Consider the following 23,979-nt stretch of genomic DNA (forward strand, 5'->3'; position numbering starts at 1 on the left):
AGGGGTGAGGGACCCACTTTAGGAGGCAGTCTGTCCGTTCTCAGATCTCCAGCTGCGTGCTGGGAGAACCACTACTCTCTTCAAAGCTGTCAGTCAGACAGGGGCATTTAAGTCTGTGGAGGTTCTTTGCTGAGTTTTTGTTTGTCTGTGCCCTGCCCCCAGAGGTGGAGCCTACAGAGGCAGGCAGGCCTCCTTGAGCTATGGTGGGCTCCACCCAGTTCGAGCTTCCTGGCTGCTTTGTTTACCTAAGCAAGCCTGGGCAATGGCGGGCGCCCCTCCCCCAGCCTCGCTGCCGCCTTGCAGCTTGATCTCAGACTGCTGTGCTAGCAATCAGCGAGACTCTGTGGGCATAGGACCCTCCGAGCCAGGTGCGGGACACAATCTCCTAGTGTGCCGTTTTCCAGGCCCGTTGGAGAAGCGCAGTATTAGGATGGGACTGACCCGATATTCCAGGTGCCGTCTGTTTCCCCTTTCTTTGACTAGGAAAGGGAACTCCCTGACCCCTTGCACTTCCCGAGTGAGGCAATGCCTCGCCCTGCTTCGGCTCGCGCACAGTGCGCTTCACCGTCTGTCCTGCACCCACTGTTAGGCACTCCCTAGTGAGATGAAACCGGTACCTCAAGCAGAAATGCAGAAATCACCAGTCTTCTGTGTCGCTGGGGCTGGGAGCTGGAGACCGGAGCTGTTCCTATTCGGCCATCTTGGCTCCACCCTCCCCTATATAACATAATTTTCTTTTCCCATTTTCTATATATACTAAGTATATATACTACTATATATATACTACTATATATATATACTTAGCATATATAGAAAATGGGAAAAGAAAATTATAAGTTCTAAAGTGTATATATATACACTATATATATACTATATATAACTTAGTATATATAGTAGAAAATATAGTATAGTATATAAAGTATTGCTTACAGTTTTCTTCTAATGTATAACAGCTAAAATAAACATTTTTTTTTAAAAATCAAAATAATTTTGCTTATAAATGTAATCTCACCCAAGTGACTTCGTATTGTCGTACCTTGCTGGCCTCTTTCTTCCATTCTTTTGGACAATATTTGTAAAGCTTTTGTGACAACTCCATATACACATGTTCATTATCTGTACATTTAAAAAAAAAGGAGATCAGATGCTAAAAAAAGGATTTTTAAAAGAAAAAAATATAGAAAGAAACAAGTTTCTTTTAAAGCCTCAAGATTTGTGAATGTAGTCTGAATTCACATATTAGAAAACCCAAAGAGATACTAGAAGATAAAAGGTACTGTGAACTAGACATTAATGAGATACTTGTGAATTATTTTGCTTTTGCAATACAGAACACATACTATTAAAGTACATAATATTTAGAAGAAATCTTAGTTTCCAACTTCTGCTTTTTCTTAGTTTCTAGGGTCATTATGACTTACAGTCTAACTTCTAACACTGTGGGTGTTAGTCTTAGGAAAACATGCTTTTGTTCAGCTCAAAGAAGACTGCTCTCATAGGTACAAAATAATAAAGCAGGGCAGAAACAGCATCTTTAATTGCTATGTAAGAAATTAGAAAACACGGTATCAGCTCATTTCCAAGTGAGAAGTCTGACCCACATTTTGTGAAGACTAATCTTTAAGACTATTTCTTGTCTGTGTTCCACACACAGCAAAACACAGTATGACAAAATGATAAACCCTTACTCACACAGCCTTTGGGATCAATTTCATGGAAAAGAGAAGAAACATTTTATGAAAAACAAGTATGGATGCCAAAATATCCTTTCCAGGGGATGATGCTCATAAGGTGAACAGAAAATAAGACTGCTAAAAACCTGTGTTAAAGTGATCTAAACACGTGAAAAGAAGCTAGTAGAAAACAAACATTTTCATATTTCCCAAAGATAATCTTTTCAAAGAGAGAGATATTTCACAAAAGAAGTCTTTGGCATTCCTATACTGTTCAAAGTTTAAGTCTTTTTAAAATTCCTTTTACTCTAACTATCACTAAGGAGACATCTTCATGGAAAGCTCTGCATAAAAATGTACCTGTTCTGGAAGTGTGTCTCTTTGACTACTCCAAAGATGTGCACACTTTGCTACACTTTGACTCCAAGCTGAATACTGGGATTTGACTGGAAAAATGCCAGAAGAAAACAGGAAGGGTAAAGTTACTCGTTGGTTATAAATGACATTAAGTTAACCAATTTTAATGAAAGGGTTAGAAAAGAGATCCCAGAGGCAAAAAAAGGAATGCTACTTAAATCCAGTTATTAGGTCAACTAACACTATCTCCCATCTCTCATATCACTGATTAAACATGAAATAGACAAGACTAGACAATCTTCCTGTCGAAACTGATTTGTGTTTGGCTTGAGTCCCATCTAAAGAAGCAACATAATGAATAGAATTAAGACTGTTCACCGTAATAGTACATATATATACTTTTAAACTGCCACTATACCTCTGCCACCTACAGTTTGACCAGAGCTTTATACCTTAAGAATTCTCAATACACATTAATCCTGCAAAGCCGGTGGGTGGAGTAGTAATTTCCATTTGACGTGAAAAAACTGACATCAAGAGAAGTCAAGTGGCATGTCCAAAGCCACACTGCTAGTTAGGGGTGGAACCGGAATTAGAACCAGGTCAACCGATTCCTGTTTCAATGTTCTTTCACCATACTACTATCTCTTTTTTAAAAAGGACATCTTAAAAATTATTTTGAAACCTAAGGAAGCTATAAACTGGTTTTATTGGACTGATTTGTTGAACAATAAGGATATAACAGTAGTTGTAGTAAGAAGAATTAACTTTGAGCATGGAATACTAAAAGTTACTTAAAATCTACAGAGCCTTTTATGGCTCTCAGACTCTTCCCTGAAAGCACAACTGAAGTATACACTAACACAAGGATGGAGCTTAGCAACTGTGTTTTATTGTTTTAACTACCACAGGAAGAAACTGAAGAGCAAATGGCTGATTCACAAGGTCCTGATGTGTTCCCTGCTCCATGCTCTTTAGCCTCTCCTAAAAAGGCAACTGAAAACAGTCTACATTTTGGGGGAAAGGGGCCTTGTTTATCAGCTGACCAACTTTATACTGATATACTTTCCAACTTGGCAGGTGTAAACATGTTATTGTATTGACCAGATTTCCAAGATATCTTAAGCCTTTAAATTTAAACCAATTCCAGCAGTAGAAAATAAACCATATTCAAGAATAAGATAGAATACACCGCACCAAAAAAAACTCTTCTTGACAAAATGAGCAAAGATACATAGAAGACTAAATAAGAGAAATTTAAAAATATCATTTGAAGGAAGAAAGCTTATAATAAATGGCTTTAGAGAAGTCCCAGAAATTTAACTCTAACTAAGGTGTTATGAGAGAAGAAAGCTTATATGAAGTCCTTTACTTAAAAATCTTCTCCTCATAAAGAATATAGAAGAAACTGACCCGATATTTCCAAGTCATGTAGTCTGACTGGAAAAAAGAGAAGGGGTAAGAGAGAAAAATAGAAAATAAGATTAAATTAATAATTACTTTGTGATACTATATAGTTAATAGCAAGAGAACTTGAAAACAGAAGTCAGTTTAATGTCAAAAATTATAAAACAAATTAAATTACTTTCCTAAGTATTCCAGCTGCTCCCTGAATGCAAGGAAACAAAAATCAAGCTTGCTTCATTAAAACATGGAAGAGCAAACACAAAGAATCTAGATTCCCAAAGAGGAATCAATTTTTAAGTTCAAACTATAATAAATACATGCCTAAAATCCTAAATATTGTAAAAAATACACAGAAATTGAGATTAAAAAAATAAACACTACACCTACACTAAAAATGAAAATCAGTCCACGGGTATTTTGACAATCACAGTTTTATAACAATATGCCCAATTTAAGTTACAGCTATAAGATGTCATTTCCTCAGGGATAGTTGGCTAATCCATCAGAGAGGGCTCTAAGACTTACTTTGTATAACACTGAGTCCGAAGAGATGGCAGTCCTTTAGCCGGAGCAGGTCACAAACCTGGACCAGCAACTGGTGACACAGAATCTTAACCTGTAGGGGAAAAAGGCATGAGGTAAAATAACAATTCAACTAAGTCCACCCAGGGAGCCACAATCAGGCAATTTAATGCATCGTAAATATACTCCTTGAAAGGACAAGCTGACAGTAGAAAACAACTGCTGCTTTATCCAAATCACTTTAACCTGGGGTTGTGTTTCAGTAATGATGATCACAGTACCAGTTTTTACAACATGGTAATAAAGTACAAGACTCACAGATCTTACCATACATGGACAAAGCTCTGAAACCATGGTGCATGATAAATGATAAATGAGTTTCAGAAAGTAAGCAGCATAGCCTACTCAGATTACTAAAAATATTTATTTGGCAAATATCTTTTTTAAAAAATTTTTATTCATTTGTGTAATTGACTAATAAAATTGTATATATTTATGGTATACAACATAATGTTTTGATATATATATATACCGTGGAATGAATAAATCAGACTAACGTATGCATCATGTCACATATGTATCTTTTTTGTGGTAAGAACACTTAAAATTTATTCTTAGCAATTTTCAAGCATACATCATCATTAACTACAGTCACCATGTTGTACAATAAATCTCTTGGACTTATTCCTCCTAACTGAAATATTGTATTTTTTTACTAATATCTCCCCAGTCCCCCTAACTCCTCAGTCTCAGGTAACCATCATTCTATTCTCTGCTTCCCTGAGTCAGACTCTTTTAGATTATGCAGAGTTTGTCTTTCTGTGCCTGGCTTATTTCATTAAACCTAACATCCTCCAGGTTCATCCGTTATTGCAAATGACATGATTTCCTTCTTTTTAAAAGCTGAATTGTGTTCCATTGTGTATATGTGCCACATTTTCTTTCTCCATTTATCCACTAGTGCACACTTAGGTTGATTCTGTACCTTGACTATTATGAATAATACTGCAATATACATGGGAGTGCAAATGACTCTTTGACATAATGATTTCATCTCCTTCGGGTACATACCCAGGAATGGGGTTCCCGGATCATATGGTAGTACTATGCTTAATATTTTGAGGAACCCCCATACTGCTTTCCATAATGTCTGTACTAATTTACATTCCCAGCAACAGTGTACAAGGGTTCCCTTTTCCCCACATCCTCGTCAACACTTGTTATCTTTTGTCTTTTTGATAATAGCCATTCTAATAGGTGTGAGATGTCACATTTCCCTGCTATTTAGTGATGCTGAGCATTTTTTCATAGAACTATTGGTCATGTGTATATCTTCTTTTGAGGGACGTCTACTCAGGGCAAGTATCTTTTCAAGGAAAGCTTTCCTCCTAACAGTCTACCCCAAAAACTCATCTACTGTACAATGAGTTGGTCTAGACTTTTTTTTTAAAGACAGAGTCTCAACCAACTTTTTTTTTTGTAGAGACAGGGTCTCTCACTATGTTGCCTGGACTGGTCTTAAACTCCTGACCTCAAGCAATCCTCCCATTTTGGCATCCCAAAGTGCTGGGATTACAGGGATGAGACACCATGCCCAGCCTGCCTAGCTTTTAATTTATCACTGTTATTTTGTCTAATATATTTTTAGTGCCTACACCAGATTCCTTTTCTTAGTATAATTCAGTCACAAAGCCATATTAATTTGGAACTCTGACGATAAGTTATTCTGACAAGTCAAAAGTTAACTGATAGTCTTTAAAAGATACAATTTTCTTTCTCAATATTATTATTATAAATAATAATTATATTATAATTGTGTATCAATAATTATATAATTATTATATCAATAATACCAGTATTACATCAAATAATAATTATTACAAATAATAATTATCTCATAATATTGCCTTCTCAAATGTTTAAAGAAGTATTGTGGAGTACAGTAATTCTGCTGATTCTATCTCGTTGACTTCAGAATCATCAAGGTTTATTAGAGTTTGGATAGACTTTAAGAAACCACCCAGGTCAATTTATTTTCTGAAAATAAAACTCAGAAAGTTTAAGCTCATATCACTAACAGTGGCAAAGGCAGCAACTCACAGCTTCTTTGTGTATTAAAATACTTTAATTATTAAATATATTAAAATATTGTAACATGACAGTATATCATTTTACCTATACACATTACATATGGCATCTCCCCTTTTATTAGTACTATTTGCTTTCAAATCCTTTTTTTCAATGATAATGACAATGAGTTTAAGTTATAAATTCTAAAAATTAACTCTGAATTAATGACTCTTTATCATAGCTTAATATGAAACTCAGATTAGGAAAATAAAGACATGTCAAGATCCCTTGAAATTTGAAAGTCAAACAATTCAGAACTGGTGATAATTCCGATTGTAGTAAGAAGAATGGGTTTACTGCTCTTTTCCACATTCATTATTAAATAGCAACCAACCTAAAGTATCTTACCCACTGGAAAGAGCAGAAAATATTTAAGACCAAAGTAGCACCAAATGAGCTGCTTGGAAGTACCAGGGACTCATGCAGGGACAGTGTCTTATTTTACATTCAGGATATATAGTAGGCACTCAGTAAATGCTTGATGAATGAAAGCCGGCAATCTGATTCCCTGTGGGCTCCTCCTCACCTTCATTCCGTTCCATGACTAGAGATCAAGACCACTTCCTGAATTACTGAGCAAACCATTTTATAAATATGCCATTCAGCATTTTAGGAAAACTGTATAAATGCAAACCCACCCACCAACACCACTGGAGAACACATTTGCCAATGGGAAATCATTATCATTCTCTTTGTGTACAGCTAGCTTGAATCACCTGACATCCTAGATTTCTGTCCTATAGAAGTCCTACGTCATTTCCAACGTTCACTTTAAAAGGCCTCTGGATTTGAGTTCCATTATCATCATAATTCTACTTTACAAATAAACTTAAACAATGATAAAGAAGAGGAGAACACATCAAATATCATATAACATTCTTAAGTTGAACTATATACTACAAACCTGTGACTTAAAATGTCATGTTGTTTACAGCACCTTTAATGCTTAGTTTGACTGTATTTAAAAACGTTGGGTACAAGGCAGCCAAGATAAAATGCGATAAGAAGTTAAAATTCCAAACCACATACTAAATGTATAGGAAATAAACTGTTTTAACCTTGTGTGACTGTAGACCAAATAACGTTATATATTTCCTCCATGCAGCCCATACATTCATTATTGTTCTGCTAGTTTAAATCAAGTATTTGAAGCCTACTGGTAAAGCTCTTTAACAAATATCAAGTAAGTAGTGCTCTTATTCAAAAACTATAATTAAATAAGGCCATGGCTCTGAAGTCTTGCCTGCTGTGAAAATAAGCTTGAGTTTTCTGTATTTGCATATTATGAGTCTTTAAGGCTACATTTTAGCTGATTGTGAAATTTCTCAAGTTCTTTAATCTTCAGGAGCAATGGGAATGTTAAAAAGTGCTATATAGTATGAGGTATTAAGAATTAAAGCTTTATCTAAAAATATACTCTATATGGACTTTTTTTTTCCCTTGAGACAAGGTCTCACTCCGTTGCCCAACCTAGAGTGCAGTGGCACGATCACAGCTCATTGCAGCCTCAACCTCTCAGGCTAAAGCGATCCTGCTACCTCTGCCTTCCAAGTAGCTAGGACCACAGGCAGTGCCACCATGCCTGGCTAATTTTTAAATTTTATGTAGAGACAGGAGTCTCACTATGTTGCCCAGCCTGGTCTCAATCTCTTAACCTCAAATGATTCTCCTGCCTCAGCCGCCCAAAATGCTGGGATTACAGGTGTTAGCCACCTCACCCAGCCTCTATATGGACTTTTAAATTAAAATAGCATGTGATCCTGAATGTTAATGGTTTGTTATTGTGCAGGAATGTTTAAAATATACTCTAGAAAAAAAGAATTACTTAGTCTTAGTGAAGGCATATAAGCTCGTGGCCACAATTCTATCACTCAAATCTTTATGACTCTTACATTTACAATGGTTTTACTTCCAAAATTGTCCCAAGTTTCCATATTTGCCTGATGATTAAAACCATTAAAAATAGCTTCTATTAATGCAACTCACAGGGAATTCAGAATGACCAAAACACTAAATTTATTCCATATGAAAAAAGGCGACATTCTATCAACCACAACTGTCAGGGAACAAACTTCATTGTTAAAAATATATAGAGAGAAATTATGAAAAAATTAGTTAATAAAATCGTTTTTGCTACAGTTAATTTATTACACTCAAACTCTATACCCATTGACTGCTATTTTCTGAACACAAAGATAACACTTTGTAAAAAGGGAGGGCCTCTTGGCAGCCATGAATTGTTTTTCTGGTAGTGGGGAAGCCTCTATCCTACTTAACCTAGTCCCTTCTTTGGTCCAACCGCTTACTAGAGAGGAGTTTGGGCATAGTGAGTCTACGTGCTTGTGTCCTACCTTAGACCTTCCCTGAAATGAGAAATCTTACAGGCCTACATGGGATTCAGACTCTTCATCTTGGTTTATTAACAGAGTACACTAATGAAATGAACAAACAGTTCAAGGAAATAAAAACAAGTAAATTGATACTCAAGGGTTCCCTTACTGAGCAATTCACATACGCCAGGCACTTCACTAAATACTTTATGCATGTGACATCTTTAAATCCTTGCAATGTCCCTGTGCCTAGGTAAGATTATCCCTACTTCACAAATGAGGAAACCAAAGCAACAAAACAAAACAACTAGAAAATTTGCCCTAGATTGCAAAGTTGTGGAGTAGGGATTTCAACCCAGGTACCTGTGACTCTAAAGCCCACCTTAATCGTGATATATGACCTCACAGTCCATGATCATAGTCCTAACCATCTTAGAGAGATTATCATACTAACACTGTAAAAGAGAAGAGTTGAGGAAGTATAATTTATCTCTGCCTAGGGATTAAAATGATAATAGCAGCTATTATAGAAGCATCAGAAATTATGCTGTTAATCCTAAATTCTCACAATCACCCTGCAGCATAAGTATTATTCTCATTTTAAAGGTGAAGATGTTGAGGCTGGAAGAAGTATAATTAACTTTCCCAAAGTCATTCAGATATGCGATTTGAATTCAGGTCTGTGTGTTTTAAGTATATCCATGTGTTTTCACTTCCATACTACTCTTCAATTATTCTATAGCGGGAAGGCAGAAATGAAGCTAATACAAATTCAGTACCCACTAGGTACCAGGTACTGGGCAAGTTGAAATACAATCGAGTAACCAGAATTCCAGACAGTGAAAGAAACTAGGTGGTGCTAGCACATAGACCTTTGCCTGCTTCGCTCAAATTTTAGAGTATCTATAGCATCTATTCAGGGCATCTTATGAAATGCAGATCCTTGTGTCCCACCTCAGACTCACTACATCGGCATTTCTCTCATCCAAGTACTAACCAGGCCTGACCCTGCTTAGCTTTTGAGATCACATGAGATCAGGCAACATTCAGGGTGGTATGGCCATAGACTACACAATCTGAATATTAGTAAGCTGCTCCAAATAATTCTGATGTACATTCAAGTTTCAAAACCACTGATCCATAGGAACAAATGAACTGGCTATCTTCCAGTCTGTTCTCTGTAACTATCTTTCTCAGCTGAGATTTTAGTATAAATTAATTTCTTTGAAAATTATAGTCAGCTTTCAGTGTTCTTCACTAAGTCAGATTAGCCTTCCCTTCACTTAAATGTGGTAATGTGTTGTTCCACAACCTGCTTGTGTGTGTACACACACACACACACACACACACGTTGCACCAGGTAAAAAGACAAATGAAAGTGAGAGAAGTTTCTTAAATGCTTATGCTATATGTCCTAGATTATGTATATTTTAAAAAATTATTGGATATCTTTTATATAACTGTATAAAAAGTAAAACAAAATATTCACATATGTAAGTAGGATTAGATTACAACTTATTTTGCTAGTGCCCACACTGAAAAAAAGAGATATATTGTCGATTTTTATTCAGTTTAAAAAACCAAATGCTGTCAAAATAATAGCCCATCACTTCACACATCCAAAAACAATTTCAGTTACCCTGAGAAGCAATTTAGCTAATCATTGGAAATTCTGCCCAAAAGATGACAAAGTTCATCCAATAGGCAGGCCTATTGGATCCTCAGACAATCCCTATAAGCAAAAATAAGGATACAGCAGTAAATTAAGAAATTGTGTTGATTGTCAGAATAAAGCCAAAATGACTATAGCAATAAGCAGAAACTTTTCTTAGCTAAACTTTTTAATGAAGTTATTTAAATGTCATATATATTTCAGCATAATATTTAGAAATATTCTTTTATATAGCAATTGGATTAAAAATATAGTAACATGGCCAGGCGCAATGGCTCACGCCTGTAATCCTAGCACTTTGGGAGGCCCAGGCGGACGGATCACTTGAGGTCAGGAGTTCGAGACCAGCCTGGCCAACATGGTGAAACCCCGTCTCTACTAAAATTACAAAAATTAGCCAGGCGTGGTGGCAGGCGTCTGTAGTCCCAGCTACTCGGAAGGCTGAGGCAGGAGAATCGCTTGAACCTGGAAGGCAGAGACTGCAGTGAGCCAAGATCGTACTACTGCACTGCAGCCTGGACAACAGAGAAAGACTATCTCAAAAAAAAAAAAAAAAAAATCAAAATCAAAATAAATAAATAAAAATATAGTAACATATAGGAAAGGAAACTAATTCAAGTCATGCACTAAGGCAATTTTTTCCTCTAATTCCATCAGAATACAATCTATGAAAGAAACAGTATGAAAGTTGACAACACAGAGAGGGGTTGAAAAATGTTAGGCATGACACTGATTACCATAAAATTGTTTGGCAGTCTCTATCAAGGCTAAACATAGTGTAATCAATGATTCACAATAACTCTGCAGTATAAACCGAGAAATATTTCTACATGTGCATACACATAACATGTTCGTAACAGTTTTACAATAGCTCAAAACTTAAAACAACCCAATATCTATCCATCAACAGTAGATGAATAGATTGGGTGTATTCGTACAATGGAATATCACGTAACAATGTAAAAGAAAGAATTACTGTCACATGGATTCCCATGAATAAATTTCACAGGCCAAATGTTGAGTAAAAGAAGCCAGAAGAGAATATATCACATAACTTCAGCTTCATGAAGTTCAGAAACAAGCAAAACTTTGGGGACAAGAGATCAGAATAGTTTTTACCCTTTAGGTGAAGGATATTGACTAGGAGGGGTCACAAAGGATCTTTCTAGGGTGCTGGAAGTGTTTTATATCTCAAACTGGGGATGGTTACACGGATGTATACAATTGTAAACATTCATTGAGCTGCACACATAAGGTTTCTATACTTCGCAGTATGTAAATTATAACTCAATTTTTTTTAAGTTAAAAAAATTTCACATTCCTCCATGTTCAGGTTATCTAAGCAAGTTGACTATGACTCACAAACCATAAGCAAGAGCTTAGTGCTCAAATGTTCAGCCTACGCACCTAGTCCTGGAAATTGGCTAGACTTCGGCTACTCTTCAGATAAAATCAAGATGCATATTAAAAAGCTAAGGCCAGGCGCGGTGGCTCACGCCTGTAATCCCAGCACTATGGGAGGCCGAGGCAGATCACCTGAGGTCAGGAGTTCGAGACCAGCCTGGCCAGCATGGTGAAACCCGTCTCTACTAAAATATAGAAAATTAGCCGGGTGTGGTGGTACATGCCGGTAATCCCAGCTACTCGGCAGGCTGAGGCAGGAGAAAAGCTTGAACCCAGGAGGCGGAGGTTGCAGTGAGCCGAGATCACGCCACTACACTCTAGCCTGGGTGACAGAGTGAGACTCTGTCTCAAAAAACAAAACAAAACAAAAAAACTATCTAGGTTGGTGCAAAAGTAATTGTAGTCTTTGATATTACTTTCAATGGTGAAAGCCACAATTACTTTGCACCAACCTAATAGCAATGATTACCATTTCATGTGTGTGGGTGACAACTCTAAGCATTTAAGACACAAATTCATATACTTCAATAAAAGTTATATTTCGATCAAAAGTTTAAAAAGAGCAAATGTTTGTTTTTCAATATAGTAACCACAGTCCTCTAATTCTAACCCAGGTGAGAGAATGTTGAAGGCAGCTGCACACAAGCCACAAAGCTAAGTTAATGTATGTACGGACTATTTGACAACCCAATTCTGCCACATGATTACTGCCCTAATTCTGTAAAGATTTCACCCTTAATCAAGTCATAAGTTGAATGTGGCCACTGGTGAAAACATAATATTTAGACATTTCTAAAACTGAATCTACTCACATTTATGATGATGTTCAGAGATTCATCGTTGGGAAGGAAAATGCACACACTGCGGCGGTCTTGCATGACTCTGTTGTTATGGAAATTCAATTTGTTCATTGTGTTTTGGGCACTCCGGTGATCAGGGCTGGGCTCTGGGTCCTTGGCAATTCCTCAGGTTCCCAGCACTCCAAAGCCAAACTCGCCTCCTCATCACACGCCCTGCAGGAGAAGCATCATGGTGTTCGACTACGTGGGTTTCATAGCTGTGAAAAAGCCAAAGGGGAGACTCCTGAAGAAAGGCAGTGAAGACTGTGAAGAGCAGGTCAGGAAGATGAGCACAGCACTACTACTCTTGTGGGCACAGGGACAGCATGTCTCCAGCCAGCGCCACCTTGTTTAATACATGGGAACTCACTGAAATTCATTCTGTATTTTGCCCACAAAGTTTTAAAGCTTTCATCCACAGTCAGGAATTAAACTTATAACCAATGGAAGCCTCACGCATTCAAGGATGTAGTAAGCACTACAGTCCTCACAGAAACAGAGATCCTGTCTTGGAGGAGTTTTCAGGCCCACATGGGAGATAAAGGGTTTTGAACATGAAATGACAAAAACAACAGCAATAAGAAAATTCTCATTCTTTTTCATTACTGTCAAACTCAAATAAATGTCTTGGCTCTTACATTACACTCATTCTTCAACCATTGTGGTCTGGCTTACACTTCCTTCACTTCACCAACATGGCTCTGCCAAAGGAAGCCCGTGATCTCTACGCCATCACTTTAATTGATCTCTCTACGACATTTATCCTGGTTGTTAAGCCCTCTTTACAACATTCTTCTTAGTTTTTACACCTCTGTCTCTCCTGCTTCTTTAATCTAATAATGCATACTTGATTTTTCAATTTATTATTTCATAAACCAATTAATACACAGATAAAACAAGACTGTATATATCGAACCATGTTTGCATAGAAAAAATGGATTTTGGATGCCTCTCATATCTAATTAGTTCTATTAAACATATTAATTGTATTGTTTAACTTATCAGGTTTTTGACATAGAGAATTTTGTTTGCAAGTAACAGAAATTTTATCTCCAATTTCCAATAATTACACCCATTATTTCTGTTTTATGTCTCATTGCATTGGTGAGATCTTGCAGAATAATTTTAAAACAGTAGTGGGTATTTTCTACTTTTAATGGGTGTGTCTAGTATTTCATATATTGTTGCTAACAGAACACTATTCAACCAAGACATGTCAAGACTAGTTGTCTCTCAAACCATTAGTATTTATATTACTCCTTTCCAGCTACATTTGTAGGATGTAAAAGACTATTTCCAGGAATATGGAACTGTTTTACTAGGTGGAGAGTATATATAACCATACAATTTTCACAGAAAATACATTAATACATAAATCAAAGCATAAATGAAATAGAATCTTGGCCGATTTGCTTAAGGTTAAATGCATAACTCTTATCAGCAGGAGGGGAAAGAATATATTCTTAGATACTTGGCACATTTAGAAAATATAATCTAGTATTCTTCTTAAAGAATAAATAAAACATCATTTACAAGGGAATTACTCGAAACTAAAACAAATGGTAATCGTACATACGGTACTTCATTATTAGGAAGGTGGCTAAAAGCCCATTTAGAAGTATTCTGCTTTTCTTAAAGAATAATAATCATTTCATGTTAGGTTATAGCCAGTACATCACCTCGTGGGATCATCGGAGGCCTGTGCTATCGTTCTCACTAGAATGGATGGTTAACCCATGTGTTCTAGGACCACAAACTATGCCCCAAGCTACTCATCCATCTAGAGAAAAAAAAAAAAGTATGCTTTTAGTTCAACAATTCCAAAGCATCAGTTGGAGGACCAGCGTTGGCTGCATCAGAATCACCTGGGTGTTTGTAATGAATACAGAATCCTGAGCAGGTATTCTGGCATTTCTATTCATACAGAATCTCCAGGGTCAGAGCTAGGTATTTCTGATGTGTAGCAACAGATGGAAACCACCACTTTAGTTAGCAGAAGGAAGGGACTGAGCAGAGGGTTGAATATAATACACTGGAAAAATAGCTTTAGAGAATTGGGAAAAAGTAATATATGTGAATATCACATCATCTTTATAATAGAAAAAACAAGGTCCTCAACATTGTCAAAGGTATAAATTCCTAACACAGGTCAAATTCGTGTGCCCAAAACATTTTCCTGAAAAATGTTACTAGGTGGTATAGGAATAAATAGGTTTGCAAAGTACTGTACCATATATATGTCCTCTCTTAGAAATCAGAAAGTGTTAAAGGCTCTGAGAAGTGCTGCAGGCAACTTCTTATATTTAATGCAGTATATCTCAAACTTACTTGAGCACACACAATACTTTTTTCCCCGAAGGCATATCTATTAAGGTCCTATAGAACAATATTCTTAGGCACACCATTTAGAGAAACAATTCTAAAATGATTTTATCAAATATTATATTTCATGGCAAAATTTTTCCCTATATATTGATATATTCCAACACTTAGTCTTCCTTTTTGCAATATAAATCTTTTCAAGAAGAAATTATAAGCTTTGATTAAATGCATCTTAAATTCAAACCCTTAAGTAATATTCGTCCCAGTATAATAATTCTTATTTAAATCTATACTTCAAATTGAGTTAGTCCTATAATTCTTCACTTCTAATTAAACCAATTAAAGCAGAGTATGTCTACTGACCTACTTTCCAGAATTTAAAAAATAAACTAGGAAAAATATCTTCTGAGCTGTGGGATGTTTCCAGAGCTTCATTAAAATAACTTGAAATTTTCATTTGGGTACAATTTTTGCTTATTTTATGGTTCAAATATGCAGCACAAAAGATGACTGGAAGAGGATTATTGAAGCAAATTTAATAAAAGCAGAGTCTATATGAAGCAGTGCTGCTTCATTGCTGCTTTTTATGCTTTGAGGATGGCAAACTAGAAAAGCCCTTAAAGAGAGAGATTAAGTTTTTACTTTACCCAAGACAGCATTAAAGCTGATTAAAAGGCTCCACTGAAATGGCAAAATGGCCATATCTCTAATATGCGCCAGTATAAAACTTAATCTTAAATTGGGCAATCCTGGGGAAAAGAATTAGATTAAATTTATACCAATTTGAATTCTGGAAGTCAGCCTCACAACAGCCATTGGCTACTTATTTTGTGTCCTAAACTAAATCTCAACTCAGTCCCAGGAGGACACATTTCCTACTACAGGGCAACCCTTTTCTGCCCAATGATCTTAGGATCTACTATCTATGAAGGGTAGACCATGTGGTAGTAACATATTTTCCAGGGAACAAAAAAAATCAGTTTTAATACTGATCAAACCCCACTTTATTTATTATTTATTAATATCCAACTTACAAAAACAATATGTTAAGCTATACAATCCCCCCACTGGAACTTTAAGCACACATTATTATAAGCTCCTTATTTCCTGATAAGTCCCAATGGTTACAAAATTACTCAAGTTTGTTTTAAGAATCAGGAAGCCACCACCCATGGGCATTCAATACTGATTGTCATTTTTAACAAATTTTGTGTGAAATAAGCTTTAAAACTGGGTCACTACCCCTAAAAATATGCAGTTGTGTTATAATGTATCAATACTGATTGGTTAGTTGTGACAAATATACCATAATCACGTAAGATGTTAGCAACAGGGGAAACTGGGTGCCAGCGTGGTATACAGAAACTCTCTATACCACCTTTGCAACTGTTTTCTAAATCTAAAACTATGGTAAATTTTTTTTTAATTTCAAAATTAAAAGTATGTCACCAGAAATTTCCTACCCACATAATATAGCCTCATTTTAAATGTAGGCAAAGGAGGATTTTCAATTCTAGGACTGTCTCTAAAAAAGTAAAAAGCTGGTAATTTGATAAGATTATTGTAAGCAAAGCATGACTAAGTAGGCATGTATCAACAGTCAATATGGTATCTTCATCACCTAACAAAAACAAGGCAAAAATTTATCTTGGAAAACTGGATTGTAGAGAATCCTATCTTCTAATATAATCATCACACATTTATATAGCTCGTGTTACACACACAGTATGGTAATATTTATTTGCTGAAAAGCAGAATACAAAAGCATTAGATACTCCCCCTCCACCTATGAGTTCACCGTCTAATTAAGGACATATCACTGCCAAGAAGCTTCAAACGATAGTATTGTCCCTGATTTCTAAGAGCACACATACTCTGATGGGCAACTCTCATGCCAACCTCAAAGGAAGATATAATGGATAACAGTATTAAGTATACAAATACTGTGCTATGAATACTGTAGCTAAGATCATTCTGGAAAAAACTGTATCATCTTTAATGTATAGTATCCTATCCCAAAAGTGATATCAAAATGTCTTTAGTAACATGAGTTCTGTTTTTGTTCATTCTTTCATTCAACACCTACTGTCTGCCAAATGTTGCTGTATGTGCTGAGTACACTAACAGCACTAACAAAAATACCCTGCTCTAATAGAAACAGACAATAAGCATATGATGTAGATGGTGATATGTACTATGAAGAAGAATAAGCCCAGAGTAGATGATAGAGTTGATGGAGATGTGGTTGTGGTGTGGATGCTATTTCATACAGGGTAATCAAGGGAAGCATCTCTAATGAGTCAATATTTAAGGAAACACCTAAATGAAGAAAGAGATGTAATTTCCTTCTATCTGTCCATCCATCCATCCATCCATCCATCCATCCATCCCAAGGGAAGCATCTCTAATGAGTCAATATTTAAGGAAACATCTAAATGAAGAAAGAGATGTAATTTCCTTCCGTCCGTCCGTCCATCCATCCATCCATCCATCCCAGGCAAGAGTTTTCCATGCCAAGACTCACTTATTGTTCAGAAAAGGCAAGATAATAGTGCTAATGATAGCTAGCATTTACTACAAACTTACCATGTTCCAGGCACTGTTAGGTACTTATGCTATGTTAAGGAAACCTGCAAACTCACTCTCATGCTTCCCATTCAGAGGTGGGATCTATTTCCCCTCTCCCTGGATCTGGGCTGGCCCTGTAGCTAACTCATGCTCACTAAGAAGTTTTTCCTCGTGGATAATCTACTTATGCAATACTCCTTGTAAGTACTCCTCAGTTGTCTGTCTCCTCTACTCAGCTCTTCTCAGAGGAAGGTCACTTCACTAGCTACATATTTTGCTTAATCTCCAATGACAGGCACATAGTATATGCTCATTAAATGTTAGTTGTTTGGCTTACTATACATGAAGATTCTACTGAAGGGTTTTTTAAACTTGCCACTACTGACATTTTGGGCCAAATACTCTTTTTGGTAGGGGGCTGTCCTGCACATTGTAGGATGTTCAGCAGCAGCCCTGGCCTCTACTCACTAGCTGCCAGGAGCCCCTCTCCCATCAGTTGTAACAATCCCAAATGCCCTCAGACATTCCGGAATGTTCTCTGGGGGCAAAATTACCCATGGTTGAGAACTAGTGCTCTACAGGTTTCCATATAGAGACACTATGGGCTACTTTTTACCATCCAGCTGTTTTTTATTTAATAATACAATTCTTATTAAATACATATTTTCCAACAAAAGATCAGCAACTGAGTGCTAAACTCAGAAATCTGGCTTGAACTTTAAAGACAATTTTCAACCTCTTGCATGTGTGTGGCCTCTGGCTTTGGAATAGCTTTGAAGTTTAACTTCTTAAAACTTAAATATTTAGTGCAGTATATAGCCAAACTTCTCACATAAATACACTTCCATAATCCCCACCTGCTTGTTCCTGAAGAGTCCTTTATTTTAATAACAATACCTGAAACTATAAAACCTGACCTGGAAACAACTGACACCTAATTTTTAATTTGCCTGCATACTCTGTACTATGAGAGGTTTTTTTTAAGGGTCATTTATTTATTAAAAAAAAAAAAAAAAACATTTAGGAGCCACAGATTTACTTTTCTCACTTAAGGTGAGAGGTAAACTGAACACTCTCTGCTTCATGGCCTGTTTTACACTTACTGTTCTACCTATAAAGAAAGTAGTTGACATCTATCAACCATCTGGAGCCAAATACTCTGGAAAGAACATCAGATTCTTTGTTGCTGTCTCTTTCCCATCTTCCAACCATTGCTCTGGTGGATAAATGAGGCACTGTGGAAAGGCTAAGATTGCCTTTGATATGGCTTACCCTCATGTTTAGAGATGATACAAACAGACTACTGATTAAGAAGATAGATTTAAGGGTTAAATAACCCTTTCTCAAATCAGTCAAATCTGGATCTTAATCTGGATTCCACAATACCTGCTGTGTGACCTTCGGTAAGTTACCTGATCTCTAAATCTGATTCTTCATCTGTAAAATCGGTAGTATTGGCCGCCTAAGATTACTGGAAACGTTAAATGAGATAATGGATATAAGTATTAGCTATCAGGTTATTTGGGTGGGAAAGATTGTTCATTAAAATAAGAGTCAAAGCCAGGCACAGTGACGCATATCTGTAATCCCAGCACCTTGAGAGGCCGAGGCAGGAAAATTTCTTGAGGTTAGGAGTTGGAGACCAGTCTAAGAAACACAGCGAGACCCCATTTCTACTAAAAAAGTTTAAAAAAAAATAGCTGAGCATGGTGGCACATGCTTGTAGTCCTAGCTACTCAGGAGGCTGAGGCAAGAGGATCACTTGAGCCCAGGGGATCGAGGCTGCAGTGAGCAATGACTGTGCCACAGCACTCCAGCCTGAGCAACAGAGCAAGGCTCTGTCTCAAAAATAAAAACTAGTCATGAGTTGCCAGGTCATGAGAAGGAATATCTACAACTGATTAACAAAAATACACTCATATAGAGATCTAGGCCTCAGAGCCAGATGTAGCAAATGAGCTAAACTTTAAGAAGTCTACTTTTGGGTAGGGAAGTTAAGCGTATTGTTGGCTATAAATGGAAAAGTGGCATTATATTAGGTGGTTACTCCTTTGAAATTTTATGTACTGAAAGACTGTGCGTATGGGTGTATAGGTTGAAATGTGTGCTGGCTGACCAAAGAATGGAAGGTAGAGGACATCTGTTTTAGTCTGCTTGGCACAATCTTTCCAGTGGGGCTACTGATCACAGTGTGTTGTCCCCACCCTGGCTGATAGGGGTGTTGTAGGAGACGGATGTAACTCAGAGCTGGCCAAACAGGGTTCATTCTCCAACCACAGTGCTTGGTCTAAATGCTGAACATGTAACCCAAGCAAAACCAGAATTCCTCCATGAAATTTGTGATATAAACGCTGGGAAGGAGAGAGCTGCTCTTCTTTTTGTATTGCTATTTGTGAAAATAATATGAGCCTGGAGTTGCTGGCAATCATCTTTGATGCCACATGGTAAGAAATCTCCCGAGAAGGACATCATCACAGAGGAAAGAGAAGCTCAGAAAGAATCCTGATTGCATCATTTGAACTGCTGCATCTAGCTATCTGAAGCCAGAAACCATCCACAGAAATTCTCATATAGTGAGCCAGCAAGTTACCTTAAGCTAATTATGTTAATTCTGCCACTTGCAACGGAGTAAGTCCTCTCTAATACAGACCATCCAAACAAGAAGCTGACTGACTGCTTGATACATTCATTCATTAATTCACTGTTTACTATCTCTGGCTATACCAACACTGATATTTACTTTACTTAAAAAAAAAAAAAAAAAACTGCTCTAAGTTTTAAAGTTTCTCTCCAATACAAAAAAAGGAGAATAGTCACTATTCACCATAAGCAGAGAAGACCAAGAAGATGGGGATAAAATCTGAGTAGCTGAAAAATTTAGGTGGTTGGGTTAAAATAATAGTAAATTATTATTTCACCCAATAATCCCACTTACAGGGAATATATAAGAAGAAAATAATTCAAAATACATCACTAACACAGTAAATAATTTACGGATATAATGCAAAATTCATTTAAGGCAAACAAAGCATATTGGGCAATTAATTAATAACAGTAATTTTCAGCAACAAAAGAATATCTCATCTTGAATACTAATGTGTGGGTGAATAGTCCTCTTATTAAAGACCACGGTGTGTTTTACAGGATCACGCTGAATATGCTTTTATTGTATTGTACATTTGTAACAAATTAGAGTAGCTGTAAAAAAAAAAAAATGCTTTTACTGCAAACAAAATAACTGGAAAGCATGGTTGATATGTAATTTGAAAATTGATCAGTAAACAGTGTAATCATGGCAATTTTAGTAAAAATAGCTTTAATTTGAAGCATATTTTATAAATTTGGTAAGGGGAAAACCATTAAACTAATTACCAAATGCAATCTAAGAAACTGTAATCTGACAGTAACATTATTATACTATACAATTGTAAGTGGCTGTGTATGTCACCTGAAATGCAGGCTAGTTGTTGAATCAACAGAAAGGCTAAGTTTTGAAAGAGGAAATACTGTATGGCAGTAGGCAGTATAATAGGCTGTTAAGAGCTTGGACTCTGGAGCCAAACAGCTTGGATTTGAACCCAAGCTCGGATACTTCCCACCTGGGTACCCTTGGGCAAGTCTCGGTACTTCTTTGCATCAATTTTGCTCACCTTTGAATTGAGACTCATGTGAAGATTATTAAATGGATTACTCTTATGTGAAGCACTTTGAACAGAGCTTGATATACAGTATGTGTTACTGTATTTACTAGCAAGAAACATAACTGGCTTCATATCATGGAAAGCAATGAAAGCACTGTTGTTTGCAAACAGGTAGTGGTCACTATCTATGCTATTTTATCATATCTTGAAGTCTAAATAAATGGTGTTTTTCTCCTGTTGGCAGCTAACAGATTATTTAACTTCTGTATTTAACCAGTGAGGTTAACCTCGGGGTTAGGAATAAAAAAAGAACCTTCCAGTTAAAGTGGACTTGCACTGGTGCCAAGTAATGCTCATCATACTCTAACGAAAAACATTATGTTTTTCATTATAGAAAAGGGAGAATATAAAAAGACCAGCAAAGAACTTTCTATTGCAATAAAGAGAAAAATTAGTGAAATCGAATCATAAGCTGCGGTTAGCATTATAAATCACTGCAACCAATTTGGCTTTGTTTGTAGTAAGAGTCATAGAGATGTTCATACCTTTTCACCCAATAATCCCACTTGTAGCGAATGTATAAGAAATAATTCAAACAAAGCATTCAACATTTCCGAACCAAAGTACTCACTAAAGTATTATTTATCAAAGTAAAAAATGAGAAAAATCTAAATACGGAAAAGACAGAAACAGATTAGTAAATTATAGTATATAAAAAATAACATCAATAATAAAAAACGTTTATTGAGCACATCATCCCCTAAATCACAAATATCCACTATAGCCAAAAATTACCCTTTCACTATATAATTTTAGAACAGGACTAGCAAGAATAAAGAAAGCTGCTAAATCAAAGAGAAAAAAAAAAGCAAGAAAAAGATCATAAGTATTCTGTCAATGAACAAGCATAAACCAACTGGTATTTGAGAACTCCAGCACTAGTTAAAGTGTAGTTCATACATATTTGTCTCTCAACACCATTTCTAAATTTTAGCCCTTAGAAAGTTTATACTCTTTCAAGAGTCAAAATTAATAGAGTAGAAACAATAGGAAGTAATACAACTACATCTTAAATTAAATGCTAAACTGTGCAGTAAAATGAAGGCTGTGGGATTTGAGAAAAGGCTGAGAACTGGGAGGAGCGTGGCACTCAGGAAAGATTCCATGAAGGGAGGTTAACGGCATGTATGTTCTGGGGAGAAGAAAGAATTGCAAGGGTGGGAAGTAATACAGATAAGGGCCCTAGTGGAGAGGCCTGGACCTGTGCTGCTGCCCCATGCAAACTCAGACTGAAGAGATGAGAAGCCTGGTTACAGAGCCTTCTCCTGAAACATAAGGGCATTTTCTTCAGTACCCTGAGAGGCTTCCAACAAGATTCGTTCGGATGGCACACAGCATCGTACACCACGGACTGTTTTTCAAAGTTTTGTTCTTTGTTAACTCAACCAATGAATCGCCTTCTCTAGCTTTAACTGAGGTTTTGCACCCTGTGCTGTTCGGACTCAACCCTTCCCCCTTCTTCTTTGGCATTATTTTCTGCTACCACCATACTCATGCTATTTATTTGATTACAGAGGCAAAGCAAAGGCTAATGATAGTAAGTACTTGGGAAAATGAAATTATCACTTGTCTTACATTAGAGACTAAAAACATATTTCTCCAAAGCACAGGTCTGGTATATCCTTTCTAAACTGAACAGTAATAAGCATAATTCTGTTAATCAACTATTACAATGAAGTCCATAAAAGAAGTGATGGGGATCTTCAAATATCTCAAAAAGCCTGATAGAAATGGCATATTTTCCCACAGTAATATCTCAAGGGAAATTAAAAGATCTTTCACTTAAGTAATATTAGTATTATTTTCAGGCACTTATTTTGATAGCACACTTAGCTTTACATGCCAAAGCAAAAAAAAAAAAATGAAAACAAATGACTTAATTTGTTTTGACGGACAATCTTTCCAAACATTAGGCCTAAGGAAGGTGGGGGAAACGACAAATGAAAGTGATCCTCAATGACTGAAAGGTTGGGAAAATTATTTGCTCTCTCTGTATTATTTGCTCCATATATATATATGCTACATATGCATATTATATATGTGTGTAATATATATTATATATAATATGCATCATACATATTATATAGTATGCATTATATATAGCAAATATATATATACATGTGTGTGTATATTTTTATATAATCTTAATAAGAAAAAAAATCCTTCCTTTTGTCTAGTCTTTTTAACAGCTTTCTTCTCTACTATACAACCTCACTGTGTTCTCACTTAAATTTTTAAATGTTCTCTGTCTTGTCTCATTCCTTAAAGCCATCCCCCACAATGCTGCCAGGGTGACCTCTTAAATTGCATATCTGATCACACATATCACACCATTGCTCACATTCTTTAACAGTTCAGACAACCACAGGACAACACCTAACACTAAAGCACAGTAATCCTTCACCATCAGGTCCCATTCCTCCTCAGTGTGAGCATTTTCCAATTCATGTTCTGAATTACTGCAATTCTTTACCTCACGGATCCCTGAACAAGTCTTGCTTTCATAATTCTATGCTTTTGACCATGCTGTTCCCTCTGCCTAGAATATTATCCCTTGCACATTATCCCACCCACCCATCCACTCCAAAAGAACAAAATGAAATCACAAAATATCTTCATTTTCCCTGGAAACTCAAGATGCTGGCCTGTGAAGCATGCCTCCACGTTCCTAGGTAACTCAGCGGTTTTTCTCCTGCTCCCCATGGAGGACTGGAGTCTCCTCAAGGGTAGGCTGTCAGCATCCTCATGTCACTAATGCCCGGGATAGTACTGGCTCTGTATAAGTATCCAGTAGGACTTGTTAAATACACTATTTAGACTTACCAGAAATGTGAATGAATCCCTAGCAATTAAGATTAAAATTATGTTCCTTTACAACACACTTTTCCCCCACAATGGGAGTCAGTGTTGGTCAGAGCTTCTTGAATATTTTCTGCATAATACAGAGGAAATGTGTACATTTCTTCTTGTTTCCAAATTTAGTGGACATACTGTGAGAACATGATCCTCCAACACTGTCCACAAAATACACTTTCTGCAAAAGTCTCCATGTGT

At 36.5% G+C, this 23,979-nt stretch overlaps 1 protein-coding gene across 9 annotated transcripts in view; it reads right to left on the reverse strand.

Moving 5' to 3' along the window:
• Nucleotides 1-23,979, reverse strand: part of FRMD6 (FERM domain containing 6) — a 127,135-nt gene that overhangs the window by 76,317 nt on the left and 26,839 nt on the right. For 6 of the 9 annotated variants that reach the window (XM_058429310.1, XM_058429309.1, XM_058429308.1 and 3 more), the window contains exons 2-4: nt 12,308-12,552; nt 3,963-4,053; nt 1,013-1,116 (exon numbers count right to left, since the gene is read on the reverse strand). In XM_058429310.1, the coding sequence (XP_058285293.1) occupies nt 1,013-1,116; nt 3,963-4,053; nt 12,308-12,406 (294 nt within the window). In that variant the 5' untranslated portion in view covers nt 12,407-12,552. Of the gene's footprint in view, nt 1-1,012; nt 1,117-3,962; nt 4,054-12,307; nt 12,553-17,242; nt 17,574-17,610; nt 17,628-23,979 lie in introns of those variants that run through there. The other 3 variants (XM_058429307.1, XM_058429305.1, XM_032179465.2) reach the window with 3 other exon arrangements.

Source organism: Hylobates moloch, unplaced genomic scaffold (assembly GCF_009828535.3).
Source record: "Hylobates moloch isolate HMO894 unplaced genomic scaffold, HMol_V3 SCAFFOLD_16, whole genome shotgun sequence".
Lineage (NCBI taxonomy): Eukaryota > Metazoa > Chordata > Mammalia > Primates > Hylobatidae > Hylobates > Hylobates moloch.